The 18073-nt window shown below is 36.6% G+C and overlaps 2 protein-coding genes across 2 annotated transcripts; both read left to right on the top strand.

Moving 5' to 3' along the window:
- Positions 1-27: 27 nt before the first annotated feature.
- Positions 28-3870, top strand: Alg9 (alpha-1,2-mannosyltransferase Alg9). The gene is made up of 11 exons (XM_078178607.1): positions 28-143; positions 424-562; positions 755-960; positions 1031-1144; positions 1211-1321; positions 1399-1681; positions 1749-1865; positions 1941-2296; positions 2367-2496; positions 2569-2699; positions 2788-3870. Exons 1-11 carry the CDS (start codon positions 64-66, stop codon positions 2921-2923), a joined length of 1803 nt encoding a protein of 600 aa, XP_078034733.1. The 5' UTR covers positions 28-63; the 3' UTR covers positions 2924-3870.
- A 314-nt stretch (positions 3871-4184) lies between these two features.
- LOC144468843 (4'-phosphopantetheine phosphatase) lies at positions 4185-9472 on the top strand. Its single transcript, XM_078178606.1, has 13 exons — positions 4185-4643; positions 4845-5124; positions 5200-5383; positions 5468-5560; positions 5821-5974; positions 6055-6245; positions 6331-6605; positions 6681-6833; positions 6926-7013; positions 7088-7292; positions 7355-7512; positions 7586-7755; positions 8015-9472. The coding sequence occupies exons 1-13, from the start codon at positions 4529-4531 to the stop codon at positions 8319-8321; spliced, it is 2373 nt and encodes a 790-aa protein (XP_078034732.1). The 5' UTR covers positions 4185-4528; the 3' UTR covers positions 8322-9472.
- Positions 9473-18073: the final 8601 nt, after the last annotated feature.

Below are 18073 nucleotides of genomic sequence, written 5' to 3'. Positions count from 1 at the left end.
CGTATTCCTATCCCTACTATTGAAAAACGTTAAAATTTTGCATTTGGTCAAATAATTTGTGCCATGGCGCCGAATCAACGTCAACGTCAGCTTTTTATTTCAAAGAAAGAATTAAAAAAGATCAATGGCAGAAGATTTTCGAAGTAGAGATAATATTTTAAACACATTAATAATAAAAAACAAATTCGATGTGTTTTGTTTATATCCGTTTATTTTATATCATGTGCATTAAATAATGAATTATAAATATGTATTTTAAATAAGGAGCAGTATTTACATTCTTAACATATTTTTACAATTTATACTAATTTTTAACAGTAATATACAATTATGACAATCAAAAATAGATGTAAAACTTCAATGCATATACTGGATAAGGTAAACATAAAATATGAAAGAAAATTAAAGATATATGTGTTTCAGACCTGAAGAATCATCTAGTATTGGTATCATTTACCCCGGAGTGGACACAGCGTTTAAATTACTTTTATCTGTTAGATTTTGTTCTGCTATATGGAGTCACATAACTGACTGTGATGAAACATATAATTATTGGGAACCAGTAAGGAATAATTTATATTCTTATGTGTTACCATATTATTTTTAATGCATTTATTAATAATGAGAACAAATATATCTCTTATCTTGAACGTATAAATGTGTATTCTTGTATCATATTACTTTGTTTTAATAAATGTATTTATTTTGTAAGTGTAAATCGTTTTATTCATTTTACTTTACTGCTTTCTTATAGAGTCACTACTTGCTTTATGGAAACGGCCAACAAACATGGGAATACAGCCCGCAATATGCATTAAGATCTTACGTGTACCTGTTAATTCATATGGTACCAGCTAAAGTTTATCATTATTTGTTAGAGCCAAATCCTGTGTTAGTCTTCTACTTTGTAAGATGCCTACTATGTGTAGGTTGTGCATTATCTGAAGTGTACTTCTATAAGTAGGTTTCCTTTTATAATACAAGTAACAAAAAGATGTGCAGTCTCGTTAATTATATTTTATTCTTCCAGAAAAGTATGCAGAGAATTTGGACTTCATATAGGAAGATTAACATTTGTCTTCCTTATTGTGAGTTCTGGAATGTACATTGCAAGTGCTGCATTCTTACCATCTTCCTTTTCAATGTATGTACATAAGATAATGTTCGAATAGAATGAAAGGAATATGAATTATTTATATTTTTTATATAGGTATTTAAGTACTGTGGCCATAGCAGCTTGGTATGGACGTCAATATGAATTAGCTATTTTTGCCACTGCTATATCTGCATTATTAGGGTGGCCATTTGCAGCATTACTTGGGTATTACTTATATGTATATATTATTTATGAATATGGAGTGTAAAATAAGTAAGTTTACATAAATCTTTTTGTCATAGAGTTCCAATTGCAGTAGAAATGTTAATTTCTAAGCAAGAGTGGATTAAATTTTTAAAATGGGTTATTATATCTGGTATTGTTATCTTGGTACCAATGGTATGGATTGATTCAATGTATTATGGAAAATTAGTAATAGCACCATTAAACATCATAATGTACAATGTTTTTACTAATCATGGACCAAATATTTATGGGACAGAACCTCTCAGTTACTATATCTACAATGGATTTTTAAATTTCAATTTTATTTTCATTGGTGCACTTTGGGCTCCGTTTGGATTGGTAATATTTATAAAATTTATAAAAATGGAAAGATGGGAGTTTATTAATTTTTAACAAGATTATATAGCTTTTAGTATGGCTGTTTGTACCAGAACGTCCAAGGAACAAACAGTGTCTGTCATATTGGTATTCCTTGGCACCTTTATACTGTTGGTTTCTGGTTTTCTTTCTTCAACCTCATAAGGTGACTTACATATAATGTTTGTATGTTAAAAATTAAAACAATATATGTTTTGCTATATAATCATTTTGCTTTCAGGAGGAAAGGTTTTTATTTCCTGTATATCCCATGATATGTTTGGCTGGAGCAGTAGCTGTGGATGTTGTTCAAAAATTATACTTTTTTATAAGAACAAAACTCAGCCCATTGCATATTGCTTATCATTATTTGCAATACACAATTCACATTACTCTCCTTACTGTTTTAATATGTGGCTTCCTTGGTGTATCTAGATCCTTAGCAATATACAAGGGTTATTATGCACCAATGGAAATAATGATCGAAAGTAACAAGGTTGGATCAGAAGGAAATATTTCAAAAGACATGAATATCAATTTTTGCATTGGCAAGGAATGGCATCGGTTTTCAAGTAGTTTCTTTTTCCCATCAAATAAGTAAGCAATGATTCAATAGGTGTAATTAACATTGGTGAATTGCTTTTATTAAAAATAATATTATTTTTAGTTGGAAACTTAAATTCTTGAGGTCCGAGTTTAAAGGACAATTACCACAACCTTATCTAGATCATGAAAATGCAACTACTGTAATTCAACGCAATTTTAATGATATGAACAGAGAAGAACCGTCGCGTTATGTAAATATCCAAATATTGTGTATGGTAGACATTACATATTCAATTTAAATAATCATTTTTTGTCTATTTTAGTTTAATTTAGAAAAGTGCCATTTTATAGTGGATTTAGATGTTGGAATTGAGACCGCTTTGGAACCGAATTATGCTCGATTAAGTGATAATTTTACTGTAATAAAATCTTCCAAATTTTTAGATTCTGCAAGGTATGTGCATTAAAATGTAAATTTAATTCGTTAGAACACAGTTCATTAATTGAATTATATTGTTTTATATCCAAAACTTATTTTTCAGATCACATCAATTTTTCAGGGCGTTTTATATACCTTTTGTATCTCGCAAATTTTGTACATATGGTTCATATAATTTGTTGCGAAATACTAAATTGAAGCCTCAGACGTCAATGGAAAAAGATACAAAGACCTCTTGAACAACGATTTTTAAATATGTCTATAATTTTGATAAACAGGGTCTGTATCAGGGGAATTATACCAAAAAATGGAGTTACTGGAAACGATTTATATGTATGTCGCGCCATTTTTAGATTTTACTGAAATTTCCAAAGAAAATGCATTGCAATACATTCTACACCTACTACATACGTGAAAAAAACTTTTTCTATAAAAGTTTATTAGACTTAATGTTCTAATAAACGATAACTAAGATAATCGTAAATGTTCTTTGTATGACTATTGCATAAATATATATTAAATATTGTAGGCGACATAGTATTCGTATATTGGTATAACTACATTCTAACGTGCATTGACTTGTTTTATGATTGTTTAAAAAAATACCATGAATGTACGCAATTGTACCATGAATGTACGCAATTGTAGAGTCAAATAATTAAGATGTTATATTTTTTTCAAAGAAAATTAAATTTGTTACAAATATTTTTATTAAATTCATATGCTTTTGCATACAGTGAAATATTTATTTTACACTGAATGAAATTTTGTACATATGTTAGCAACAATTAATATAGGATGTTTTTATGAATGCACATATTATTGCTTTCGATTGTATATAAACTATAAATTATTGTACGGAAGTTAAGAACATTCAGTACCTTAATTTAAACATTGTGGTCCTAAGAAAAGATTAAATAATTTTACAAATTATATATATATATTTGTTTTAATTAGTGTTAGATGCTATTAATGTAGGTTACACCAGCGTACATATTTGATTATAGTAGCAATGATATAATAATTTGAAGTACAACATGTTTTATATTCTTATAGAATAAATCATTATATGAATAAGACTAATTCCAGTAATTTCACTATATTACAATTACTGTTAAAATATACGATTTTTGCTATTGTAGAAAACTTATGTTCGTTTTTTTAAATTGTAAATTAAATAACTTATTATATAATGTAATTTTCAAACATTCTGACATATTATAAATACCGTGTATACATATAAGAAATTAAGATATCGATATTGGTAAAGTTTTAAATGCTACGAGATTTACAAATTTTCAAAAAGTTTAACTTGCTATTTAATTTGTCGATAGAAGATGTGTGTAATATTTGATTTTTAGCGTCGCGCGTAATGAACGGCGCTTCTGTCAGTCTATGTTAAATAGCCATTTTTAATATTTAAATTGGGGTTCGGAATTAACTGTACATAAGAGAGACAGAGCATTATCGGAGACTGCTCTGAAATATGCTACAGGAGAGAATTCACAAATGGGATTGGACGATATCACTCTGTAGCAAACTTTACAGTACTTTCTGAAAATGCTCCGTCTCTGTCATATGCAATTAATTCCGAGCCCTGGTTTAAATCAACGCCGAAGCTGAGTTGTTCGAGGAAACAAGTGTTTAAATTCATGTACATGTTGATGTGTGTCTCAAAGAAAATATTTCTTCTGACGTATGTTCGCGATATCGCCGGCAGGATGTTTGATTACTGATAAAATTGTTGTTCGTCGTCATGTGTTTAGTTCTTACATTGCCAGCCAGACTGTGAAAGAAACCGAAATACAATTAGTGGTAGTGTGTCGAAAAGGAATTGATTTAAAATGGAAACGACTGAAATCGAGGAGAATAAGAATCACTCTAAGTCCATAAAATTGCCAGCCACAGTTGAGGTATTCGCAAATTTGAAGAATGCTCAAAAATTCGCTATTGACATCGGTACGTAGTTCGTCGTACACTAAACGTCATAACGTATTTATACTGGTATATTATCCGTACGACGTGAACTCATATATGTTAATTTGAATCCTACGATAGGAAAATGATTTATTTGTTAAAGATCAAATCTATACTATGTTGTCTTTTCACATATTGTCTCGTTTCTTTGTAAAAACTGTTTCGTCTTTTGTTTAATTATAGGCTTATCACTGACAAAAATAGCTTATTATTCAACAGTTAGCTATCGCAAAGCACTCTATGAAGATGCAGGTTTAGGAAATACTGGAGAACGAGCATACAAAGTATACGAAGGAAATAGACTTCACTTTGTTAAGTTTGAAACTCAATACATTGAAAATTGTTTAGACTCTGTAAAAGAGAATTTAGTGAATGTTGAAAGGTTTCAAGGTAAAAGCATTAAAGTAACTGGAGGTGGAGCATACAAATATACTCCTCTGTTGCAAGAAAAATTAGGCTTGATGTAAGCAACTTCCATTGTACATTAGTTTTACCAGCTTGTAATTCATAGATAAAACTGATCAACTTGTCTTTTTAGCGTTGATAAGGAAGATGAAATAGCATGTCTGATAAAAGGCTGTAATTTTTTACTTAAAAACATACCATGCGAAGCATTTGAATTTGAAAGGCATGGATCTCCTGAGTATAAATTTCAAAAGGCTGATCCTAACATATTTCCATATATGTTAGTTAATATTGGTAGTGGTGTCAGTATTATGAAAGTAAGTATTAGTCAGTAAGTTAGTATTATGAAACAATCATGAAACATTGATTTTCAAAGTTACAATATTTTTATATTTGTTTAGGTAGAGTCTGATAAAGTATTTGAAAGAGTTGGTGGCACAGCTACTGGAGGAGGAACATTTTGGGGTCTAGGTTCATTACTCACAAAGAGAAAGGTATTCACATTAGCTTTTAATATTTTAGAAAGTATATCAATTTTTAATGTCTCATTGTGATTAAAATAAAATATTTATTAACTGTATTGCTTTACCAATCTACAGCTCAGTATACATCAATGTTTTTGTATACAATGTATGTAGTATTGATTAAGGTTTTTTTTTTATTTTAAAGAATATTGTATTAAACTTTGTGTTTACATAACATCACTGAGACAAATGTACACATTTAAAAAGTGATTTTAAAAATACCCTGTTAGGGCTTTGATGAATTGCTGCAACTTGCAGACCGAGGAGATCATCGTAATGTTGATATGTTAGTGAAAGATATTTATGGAGGTGATTATTCTTCTCAAGGTTTGTCTGGGGAGCTTATTGCATCTTCTTTTGGTAAAGCAACATCCTGCAATAATGGTAAGAAAATGACTGGTCTGAGATGATGAAGTAAACAAGATTAATAATTTGCAGAATAATTTATTTTAATTATCTTCCAGGGCAACTGAAATTTTCTGAAGCAGATCTTGTTAGAAGTCTTCTATTCACAATAAGCAATGATATTGGACAAATAGCTAGTTTATATGCAACTGTGCATAAAATAAACAAGATTTATTTTGGAGGTTATTTTCTCCGTAATCATCCTTTATCAATGCATACTATTTCATATTCCATCAAATATTGGTCACATGTAAATAAAAAATATCATTTTTTTTCATTTACAAATGTAATGCATAATTGTTCTGTTATTTCACATTGTAATATTTTAAATGTAGGGGAAAGTGAAACCGCTTTTTCTACGTCACGAGGGTTACCTAGGTGCCATTGGGGCATTTTTATATGGTGCTGAACAGTCGGATGAACATAGCTGGTTAGAAAATTATGCAGGTTCTTCAGGATTCAAGGATTCAGTGTACACCAATCTTGGAATCACAGTAGATCAGTTGGAGATTGACCAAGCAGAAAATGCTGTCACATTTTGCCCATTTTTAAAAGATCCTGCAACTTATAATCCTGATACAACGGACCTTGCAGAAGACAAAGAAGCTAGGTAAACCATAAGGTTTTTTTATTTCTACTGATAGAATTCAAAATGTAGCACTATAATGCAAATTAATAACTACAGGGACTACTGGCTTCAATGTTTCGAGGAATCAGTGGATAAGTTTGTGGCAAGAGCAATTCACAGTCAACCTCATAGCCCTACTGCAAAGGACAGAGCAACAAAACTTAAGGAGAAATATGTTAATAGACTACATTATCTACACTTGCAACCATTGTAAGCTCTCATCAATAATTAAAATGTAATATTTTGTAATATGTTATAATATAAAGGTTTGTAATATAATACTAACTTTAATTATATTACAGTGCATATGGAACACTCACTGTGAGAGTATTGTTGGATACTATTGAACACTGTATGAAGGAATTCGACTTCCCTGATCCCTATTTACATGTAAGTTACTTAAGAATTAAAAATTCTGATAAATAATTTTATTATCGCTTACTGGAAATGTTTTAAATATAAAGCAAAAGAAGAAGGAAAACGAAGAAGCTTTAAATCATTTGAAAGAACGATTATCTGTTGTGGATAAGTTAGAGGGAGTGGAAAAAACAAATGCTTTAATATTAGGAGTTCTGAGCGGTAATATGTTTGATTGGGGTGCAAAAGCTGTTGCTACTTTAATGGAAACAACAGACTTTGGTTTTGCTGAGGCTGAAGCAAAAATACCAGGTATTCAAATAAAATATTTGACTGGTTGTGTTAAGTTCAATGATTCAGCTGTTTGAACATAGGTAGGCCCTGGTTACAAGACGATTTGGATGATTGGATAGAAAGATTGGAAGTTGGACAACCTCATAAATGTGCAGCTATTTTTGTTGATAATAGTGGAGTTGACATAGTTTTGGGAATTTTACCATTTGCCCGAGACTTATTACAACGAGGCACAAAAGTAAGTGATAAAAATGATAGTTTCCAAATCGATGGTTGTGAGAAATTAACTTATACAATTATCATTGTTTCAGGTTATACTCTGCGCTAATTCAATGCCAGCATTGAACGATGTAACATATCCAGAACTGGTTGTGACATTGCGGGACGCAGCAAAAATATGTAAAGTGATTAGACATGCTTTGAAAACGAATCGATTGATCCCCATGGAAACGGCTCAAGCAGGACCTTGTCTTGATCTCAGGTAAATGTTAGAGGGTCCTCTTGCATGGTTGGTTGTTTTAGGTACTATGACAGTCAATTAAAAAAATATTATTTTGAGAAGAATGATAACATAATCCATTTCATGAATTGGTCTACACATTATTATGAATATTTTATTACTCTTGAAGAGGAAATTAAATATTTTGAAACAACCAAAATGGAGAAACCCTTTGAAAAAGATTAGCGCACGTTTATAACAGCGGGATACTAATGATTTTTAATTATTTGATATTTAATAGCCGCCTGAATCTAGATCTGTGTCTCGCGATGGTAAAACATAACGTTGATCTTATTGTAATCGAGGGAATGGGCAGAACACTTCACACAAATCTTTACGCAAAGCTGACTTGTGAATGTTTGAAGCTGGCAGTTATAAAAAATCGGTGGCTGGCGCTTCGTTTAGGCGGTGATATGTACTCCGTGATATGCAAATACGAGCGACCACAACCGAAACCCACCATTTACGATGTTGATAAGGGAAAACAATGCCCATCGGAGTGCATAAACACGAGAGTGCCAGAGTGTACATGCGAGGACGATGATTGAAACCATGAAGATGTAACTATATTCGACAATACACATTGGAATACATTGACCTATTTAAAATTTCATTTGAATCTGTAGGGACTGAAACTAGTGTGCTAAAGTATTGATCTAAACTTAAGTATGTATATAAAATATTTACCAATACTTTTTATAACATTTATTGTTATTTGTTTCTAACAATGCAACTACTACAAAACTTGCGGATAATACTGAGGGAAACTTGGATGATTGCATTAGTGAAACAATGCAAAATTATTGGAACTTTTTCACGTTCTCAGAACACTGGACTTTTTAATACAATGAAGTCAACCAAGTTTCGAGAATTAACTTACTTGTTACTTGACCACGAGGGCCTTAGCGTTGACAAAAGAATACGGATAAGTAACAATTAACGCCTAGTCAACGATAACAAAATTATTTTTTCTGCAATTTAAAAGGAGAAAAAGGTTACCGTAGATTAGAAATAAAGTAACGACGACTAATTGTAACGACTACAAACATGTATGCGAGGTACCTGTCTCGTGCACGTACAAATGCTTCGCACACTTACATGTACGACGTAATACTGTACAGTACATCTTCTGTGATAATACAACATTCAAGAAAGAAGTCATACGTTCGTGTGTATTGAAATTTGAGGTGATACAATGGAGTAATACATACAAAAGCACTTTAAGAGAGGAAGAGTGTTTACGTCCGGAGGAACTTTTTTTACAAAAATCCACTTGCGTTAGATTGGACATCATAAAATAAGAGTTTATTTCCTTATATATACATTTAATTAATGAGATTTAGAAGATATCTTACAGCTTTATTTATCAAACAGAAAAAAAGGAAAAAGTTGTTCCATTTGTCCTAATAATTACGAATTCTAATATCTAATCTGTGGTTATGTTAATGATGCTTATACCGGAAACGCGTAAGTATTACAGTCGCACAATGATAGTTTCTAGAAGGAGAACATCAGAACAACTTAATTGGTTTTAACCAGAATGTCGCAATGGGACCGAGAAACGTTAAAAGTTTAAAAAGAAGAGAGTCTAAAATATAAAAGTATTCAATGGTTTGTTAATACTCAATTTTAGATGTACATGTATGTGATATTTCGTTTGATTTATAACGTGTAAATAAAAACCTTACTTTTTGTCGAACCATCAGTGCAAGATATTTACTAATCAAACAATAGAACTCCATATTTCTCTTAACAAATATTTGAAATGTAAAGATACCAAGTAAAAACACCAAATTTTCGACAAATTATCACACAAAAAGTCTCCAAAAGAATTAATTCACCTAAAAAACGTCCAAAAGATATTAATCCAAAAAGATGAATACCCCAAAGAAGCATTTAGAAGTTATTAATAAAGCCTTCAAAAACCTTCAACAAATATTAACCTTCTCCGTCGTTTTCCTTGTGCCAAAAGTGCTTCCAAATGCATAAAATAAAATATTAATCTACAAAACATCTCAGTAACATGTTAGACTTCGGAAGAATATAAAAATCACTCCAACAAGTATTACCATTTAATTTGAGTTGAAGAAAGTATTAAAATCAGAAGTAGTTGTCCATTTTATATCGAACTTGAATTTGAAGAAAGTGGTGAAATGAAAAGTAGTTACTTCGTTTGTAGAACATCATGGTAAAACATTAATATTTTAAAGGGATACATGAGAAAACTAGTAAAATTATACATAAGTTGGACTTGACGAACTCTTTTTATCAAAATCATGGTTCACTAATGTCATGTGTAAGTCTCCTTAACAGTAAAATACCTGATAATGATATCATTCACTAAAATGTAGCAAACGAGAGTCTTCCATTTACGTGGCTCCGATCCTCGGAAATAGTAAATGACAGTCTCTACAATGGGATTCAACATTCAGTCTAAACACTTATCGAAGGCATGTCGACAAACTTCGGGACTGCCTCGGTCTGAATTGTGACGATCCAAGCGTCCAGATAAAATGGAAATTTAGGCCAGCTGGGTTCAATCTATATCATCCTGGACCAGCAGAGGGACAATCGCTTTAGCTGAGAAGGATCGGGAAGAGGTCGGATGGTCGTAGGAAATAGAAGAGAGAAGTGTCGGTTAGTCAACTGGGGTGAGAAAAAAACGAGAAGGAAACGAAGAACCGAAGAAAGGAGAGAGAGAGAAAGAGAAAAAGAGAGAGAGAGAGAGAGAGAGAGAGAGAGAGAGAGAGGAGGGCTTCTATGCATGCTGGACACGCTCCACGTCCATTTCTTTCAGCCACGTCCCACGCAACGTCCGGGCGTTCGGCTTTATTAAATTCCCGTTCTCTGATATTGTCCAGCCGCCTAACTTCAAGCTGGTTCACGACCCGCTTCTAGCTCGTTCCGAACCGTTGTCCCGTCTGTTTTCCACCCTGCCGCGATCGATGCATCCCTGAAGAGCATTTCGCCATCTTCGACCCGATTCGACGACTCGATAACTCTTTCGCGTCGTCGACAAAGGGAACTTTGTAGTATACCGTACGATAACCAGGTTCCAAAGAGACGGGAGTGTAGGTTTATTTGAGAGTGCTTGGAGTAACCATGAAGGAAATGAAAATTATCAGTTAATGTTTAGAGAAAATTGAACGAAGACTACGCGCTCGAAGAGCTGCGACCGTTTCGCTTTTATTAGATAGTTCTCGCGTTTAGCGAATTTTAGCCACAGTCGCGCTGATATGTCCGTAGGAAATTATCGTTAAATTCGACATTCTACGGAATTGTACTTTTAAACTGTACGAGGAAAATGTCCCAGGGTCATAAATGTGAAGACGTGGTTTACGGGTTTACCGATGAAACTGAAGAGACTTTAGCCGCTCCTAATGAGAGATCGCACGTCGCACTGTTGGATATTTCGGAGTTCACGCAAGTTTCGGGACGAAATCTGTGCGTGACACGCATTCTATCCTCACGAGGGTAAGCAGAACCTTTGCCCCCGACTGAACAGTCTCCGTGGATTTTTTCATGCCACGAACATGACCTTAATGCCGACGTTCTAATTACACGTCATTCCGTAATTTCATGCAGATTACGCGGCAGGGTACGCGTGTGCGGTTATTTGCAAGCCTGTAGACACGACCGCGACGTTGTGTGGGTGGATATTTTGAGATCCCCACGCGTCAGCTTTAATTCCCACCCGGGATTCCTTCGTGGCTATGGATCACAGTTGTACCCACGCATCCGAGCCTTAAATCGCCCGGTGAAAATTACACGAGCGGCGCCGAGCACTGTTGGAATCGATAGTGCTTAGGGTTAAGGGATGGAACAGAGTTCGGGGGCACGTTTTCTCATCGGAGAATGAGAATCTCCAATTACTCGATCCGGATAATTTAAGATGCTAACGAAGGCAAGATATTTAACGAATTATGGATATCCATCCTGCAGAAAGAGCGTTTTTAAAATGTCGAAAACTTTACGTGGGTATATGTTACTCCTTATTGCATTTATAACGCGAAGAAGCAGCATAAAGATAAAGATCAAAGAAACTTAGCTGCGTATGGTCCCTTTTAACGGCACTCAGCACTGATGAAAAAGAGAGAGATTAACTTTTATTATTTAATGTCAACTCATAATACGTTTTGACAAATTATTAACTAAACCGATGCGTTTGGCGATTTCGCGACTTCTTACATATTTTTCAAACAACTCTTTCAATCTTCTTATTGGATTTAACATAGCAGTTAAATTTAAATTCTTACATTATTATAATAAACTGCTGAACAACAGTTGCTTATTAAAAAAATTGCTCCATTTTTTCTTTCGTGGTATAAAACTTTTGGTATACATTATACCTATAGAAATGAAGCATAATTTACTAGTAGACTACGGATCTTTATGCAAAATAAAAACTGTCTGCATCTATTGCAGAAACCAAGGGTAACTTTTGAAGCTTTTTTTCTTCAATAATTATACTAGGTCGGAAAACAATATGTTGATATCCTGCAATCCTAATTCTTTCTCCTCTTTAAAAATACAGTCTCTCAGTTCTATAATAAATGCATAAAATCCGCAGTCTATTTACTTGTTTCAAGTGTAGACGAAATTACTGACTGAGCTCAACGTAGTTACTAGTGTAGTTCGTCTTGCGTAACGAGCAATTTCCGGAAACATTCGTCTCAGAGATCGCTAAAATCTCGCGTTTACCGTATGTACCGTGCGTCTGGACTAGTTCGCGAGTAACGTACGATGCGAGATCTCTCCGCGGGGTAGTTCTTTGCATTCAGAGGATGCGCAGGGCCAAAGGAGGTGCCCGGGGTCGTCTGTAATGCCAAAAGAATGAGGAGACGTCGTGTAACACGTCCGAAACTCGACTCTGCCGATCAGAGAAGTTCCTGAAACTCCGTCGATGTTGTGTTAAAGCCGAATAAGGTTCGATCTTGAGCCTGCCATCACTCCCCAAAGCTCCGTCGTGGCCCGACAACGTCGGAGCCGGGAACCGCGCATGCAATTCCGGCCTCGTGGCCTCTGAGAGGTCTGGTGCATAGGTGCAATTGCGATCCGCGAGGGATTCCGCGGAGACGAGGCTGCGATCCGTGATTGCGTCGTGAATGCCGACGGTTAACGAAACTCGTTGACAAAATCACGGGAACCCGCCGCGCGTTTTCTTTTCGTTCTCACCGGTATCGCGGGGAACACAGATAACTGTATTCGCATTTCCATGAAACTTTGCATGCGAATGTCGCGGGTTGAATGCGTCTCGCGCACCGGCTTCTTTCCGCTTCGACCGGCTCGGCGAGGATTATCGCAACGCTCTGAGCCGTATTCGCAACCTTATGCGGGGCTCGATATAATGGCCCCGCGAGACCATTGAGCAGCAGCCCGTTATCGTTCGACTCCTTTCTCATCGATCCTTCGGGAGAATGGAAATCAGTAGAACTCGGAACGTCGAAAGGTGAATGGGATTCGATTCCATGATAAATAAAAAGCTTCGCTGGTGGATGGTTCGTTAGAAAAAGAGATCGCTTGCGGATCACGGTTCCAACTAATAAGAAATCGTGTTCGATGAGGGTATTTCGTTCAGCATGTTTTAGTTATTCGAATTGCAAACTTCGAGAGCGGAAGCATCTATATAAATATATAGAAATATATAATAATCGTTTCAAAATTTCATAATCGTTACGAGGTATATTTGTTTCGATTTTGTTTCTTTATATGTATAACAGTTATGCATACAATTAAATATAATATCGATCCTGAAAAATCGAAATTGAAACTAGTATAAGTAATAATCGATATATCATGCAACAGTGTTGAGACTTTTTACTTGAAACTTGCGCAAATCGAAAGTTTTCGACTCCAAGAACGCTGAATTTTTTTACAGTCGTTTTTTGGTTTACTTTTACATTCAGGTTTGTACTTTTGCGGCGTTCCGAAGCTTTCCTCGGATAGCTCGGAAGCGTTCGGCGGTGGCCATTTGTCACTCGTGCACGCGAAATGAAGTTATTAAGATGGATGCGGTGATACCGGGACTCTGATAGATGGACGAGCGCAAGTACGGTACTGATAAATTTCCGGGATGACGAATTGTCCCCCCCCCCCCCCCTCCCCCCGTTTTACCATCGACCTCTCCAATTACGTTAATTTCGTAATTAGAGCACGTGCTCGCCGGGGCGGGCTTATCTACGGGAGCGACGCGGAGCGGTGGAGGTTTTTCGATGGTTGATCATCGCCGGTACGAAATTCGCGATAGAACAGCAACGCGATATCGTTGCGATCCGCCGCGCTGACAATTTTATCGTTGAAGCGTTGAAACGCGCAGTCGAGCGATCCTCGAGAAAATGTGGGGCAAGAAAACTCTGTGCTACAAGCGAATTATTCAGCGGGACGGGAGCCGGCGCGAAAGTTTCAACAAATGTTTGTTGAGAAACACGATGTGTTCTAACTTCCGAGCGGTTCGTGAAATAGAATATTCTTGTCCCGCGGGATCACAATGAGAAGTCACGGTTGAAAAAGTTCATCTAGCGCGTGTCGGACGGCCAGAAATAGGGAGGCGAAACGTTTATTAAAACAGCTGCTTTACGAGCGTGTCCCGGTTTTAATTTCGCGCTAAAGGCGGCTGTTTATTTCACGATTGCACAGCGATGCCCATCGCGAGCCTCAAGATTTCCACCACGAGAATCCCCCGTCGGACTCCGGAACCGCGCATTAAAATAATTTCATCAGTCGGCAGTGAGCAAGTATTCTTCGCCTTCGTCCCGGCTCGGCTTTAATCTGCTCCCTTTCATATCAGCGAGATTTATTAAATTCGAATCGTTCCCGCGGTTGCTCTTTTAAATCACGGGACAAACTTGTTCCTTAATTATGCGCCCGGAAACGGGCTCGTTTGATTCCATTTGCTCGTTCCGGAGCCCGACGCGGAGGAGACGCGGTCCGATACTGCGAACAGCATTGTGCTTTTAGGCGGACGGCGACAATTGTGCCATTGTCCCCACTTTTTCGCGCGAAACGAGCGTTTTCGGTCCAAGAAATCGTTCAGTTTTTCATTATTTCAATTCATTATGGAAGTTGGTTATTAAGAATCATTAGGACAGGATCCACGGAAATTCTTGCTTGAAATAATGAGGTGTGACAATTAATTTCTTGATGCAAGGAATTCATTCCGCCGAGATTCTTTCTTTATGATGAACTCATAAATCACATCGTTCAGGATAGAATGTCCTTTTTGCCTGAAACGATGGGATGGAATTAATTAATTTCCTGATTCAATCGATTTATTCTACTGAAAATTTAGTTTTTTATGATAATAAAACATTTCTTTTTTTTTAATTCGAGAGTAGTCTTGTTTCATCTATTCAATCTACTGCTGAATAATAAATTAATAATTTTCTCGAGCTTCTGTCACTCTCTTTACCTACTCATTCCAATATTTTGTCGACGAGCTCGCATGAAAGCGCCGGATTCAAGGGGCTTCGAGCTTATCGCAAAGTACTGCTGACTCCCTGCATGATTCGCCGTCTGTAAAAATTAGGGGTAGGAAACAGATGCGTTTACCACACGGGCACACTTAAGAGTTAATGTTCTCCAAACGGAATGGTTTATCGCGATCCTGTCCAAACCGAAGATTTACGTCCGGCACTGGTTTTCTTTGCATTTCCACGGGTGGGGATTAACGATGTCGTTAAAACGACCTGGAATTGCCCGTTCTTGGCAGCCGGCGAAGTTTTAATTCCCCGTTGGAGAGCTATCGACGACCGATCGAACAATAAAAGCGAAATGAATGATAAACGCGGCTACCGCCGCCACGTCCCCTGTCGACACAGATTTCACGCGCGATAATTTCATTGCTTTCGTGTTGCCGTGGACTCCCGGTATCGTTGGTTTCCGCTCGCACGCGTAAATTGAATTGGTAACAGTTGAATTTAATTGCGCGTAATTACTATACTACAGATGCTTTCTCCTATCTTTTTTCCGTTTCAATATTTGCTTCAATAATTAAATTATTTTCATTTCTCAGTGACAATAACTACTAGGACCAATATAACTAGGACAGTCAAAGATACGGTTTAATGAAATTTAACAATAAACGTACCGAGTTCTCAAAGCAATTAACGCGTGTTCCTTTATAAGAATTACACGACAGAATTTGTTTAGCAAGCTACGATAGATAAGTTTATTTAATCGTTTCTTAAGGTGTAGTTTTCATAATTTTTCGACAATTTGAAAATAAAAAATGAGAGACCGCTTATTTTGACCGACATATTGATTTAGTGTTAGTATAGTTTCATTTACATGAATACTTTCTTCTAATTAATGTAAACTTATCTAGCTGCAAGCAGCGATGCTCATTGCATATTCGTTCGAAAAAGGGATGAAAGAATTAATGATTATATCTTCAACAATCATCGATACTTTTTAATGAAAAAATGATGAGAATCCTCCGAAAGTATAGCATTTAAAATGAAAATGTATTAGCCTAGTTATTTTAAGTGCTATCATAGACCTCGGAGCTCTAATGGAGACGAGGTGCGAGCCCGAACAACCGTCTCATGAGATCTGTAAAATGTTTCGCGAGAAGCAGACCCCGAGCTGACCACAATTACCGGCACTGGAAACTTTGCCTGGAACCTGTTGATGCCGGTTCTGTCGATGTTTTTCGCACCGAGACGCAACGAGTCCGAGGACACGATCGTTCTATACCTGGGGGTTGCTAGGTAGCTAACAAATTAAGCTAAGAAAAATTCCTATTATGAAACGCTTTTCATGGTGTACTATGTAAGATTATCATCGATTTTATTACAACATGAAAATGTTACTGTTGAATATTTATGTTACTGTTCGATGTATTGATGTTTCTAGAGAACGCAGTGTGCTTTGAAATATTGATTTAATACGATTAAAAAAGAAGACGAATAGAATAGTATAGTACGATCATGTACTTACTATGGAACATCGTTTGAAGTACCGTCCCTTGCTCAGTAGTTCGCCGTTTCAGCGGAAGGGCAAGAGAGAGAGGGCGTATTTCACTCGTTCTGCCTAACTTTCGCGCCCGCAGTCTCCACCCTTCTGTGACTTTTCGAAACCACTTCTATTGGTAAATAAGAAGACCCCAATGATAAGATAATTAAGGTGGTGATTGGTAATTAGTAATTAATAATTAGTGATTACAAATAATTGTATTCATTGGAAGAATCTGAAGTTAACGCTTTAGGGATTTGTCAACGCTCTTGTGTTTTGTAATTGTTGCGTTTGTTTCACTTTGTCTCGATAGTTATACACCCTCTGACGTATAAAATTTTTACAAAACAGGAATCTAATTTTAATCGTATCATTTGTGCTACTCAAGAAGGAATCACGATTGAGGCGATGTTTCGTAATAGGTACTTTTACCCTACCTTTTTCCACCCCCGGAAACTGTCCTCGGTTGAACGCACGAATCGCGACAACGCGGTTTGCCATCTATCCTCGAAACGAGATCCCAGATGGATTTGAATTAGTAGCGGCAAAGCTCGGTATGGATGTTACTAATTTTCTCGCGTTTTCCGCGAACAGAGCGGCTAATGAGCGATGGTCGCGGCCCGATGTTTAGTTCATTAATTAACGTGTCTACGTTTTCCGTGGAGCGCGCGGCATGGCCGAGACGGTGCACACCCGCATCGAGGCGTTTGTTACAGAAGTTGCATCAGTTAATTACATCTCACTAGATTAAGGGGCGTCCCCCCTCCCCCACGTGTTCCATTTCGAGTCGCTGTACTTCGGATTATGAAGGAATGACAGGGAAGTTCGTGGGAACGAATTTGACAGTCCGGACGAGGGAAACTAGACAGGAATCAAATTACATTTGATGCGCGAGGAGATCGAATTTAAATATTTGTCGAGCACTTGGATTCGAGTTAGACTGACGCTTCCGCTACTTTTTCGCCGTGGCACTTCTCGCTTCAATTCGTAGCCGCGGAGAATGCGAAATTTTCATTCTCCCGAAAGCGTGGGTTCCGCCGCGAATTTGATCGCGGTGGCATCGACGTGCTTCTTTCGCAATGGAACGGCTCTCTCCCTCTGCAGACACCCTGCACGGCAACGTTTCGCCAAGGATAAATACACGCGCACCCAACGCCAGGGATTACATAGTCTCATCTCCAAACATAAATGCGAGGGGGAGTGCGCATTTCCAGCGACGAGGGCCAGCCAGTGGATTAAGTAGCATCGTCCTCGTCCGGGGTGAAAATAAGGCGAAAAAGAAAGGGGAACAGGGACGAGGAGATACCCTTCGTGTAGAGAGTTTCTATCTTTCTTCTCGTCGTTGTTG

This window comes from Augochlora pura, chromosome 4, assembly GCF_028453695.1.
Source record: "Augochlora pura isolate Apur16 chromosome 4, APUR_v2.2.1, whole genome shotgun sequence".
Classification (NCBI taxonomy): Eukaryota; Metazoa; Arthropoda; class Insecta; order Hymenoptera; family Halictidae; genus Augochlora; species Augochlora pura.
The sequence above is the reverse complement of the archived record's forward strand: the minus strand, read 5'-3'. Positions and strand labels throughout refer to the sequence as shown.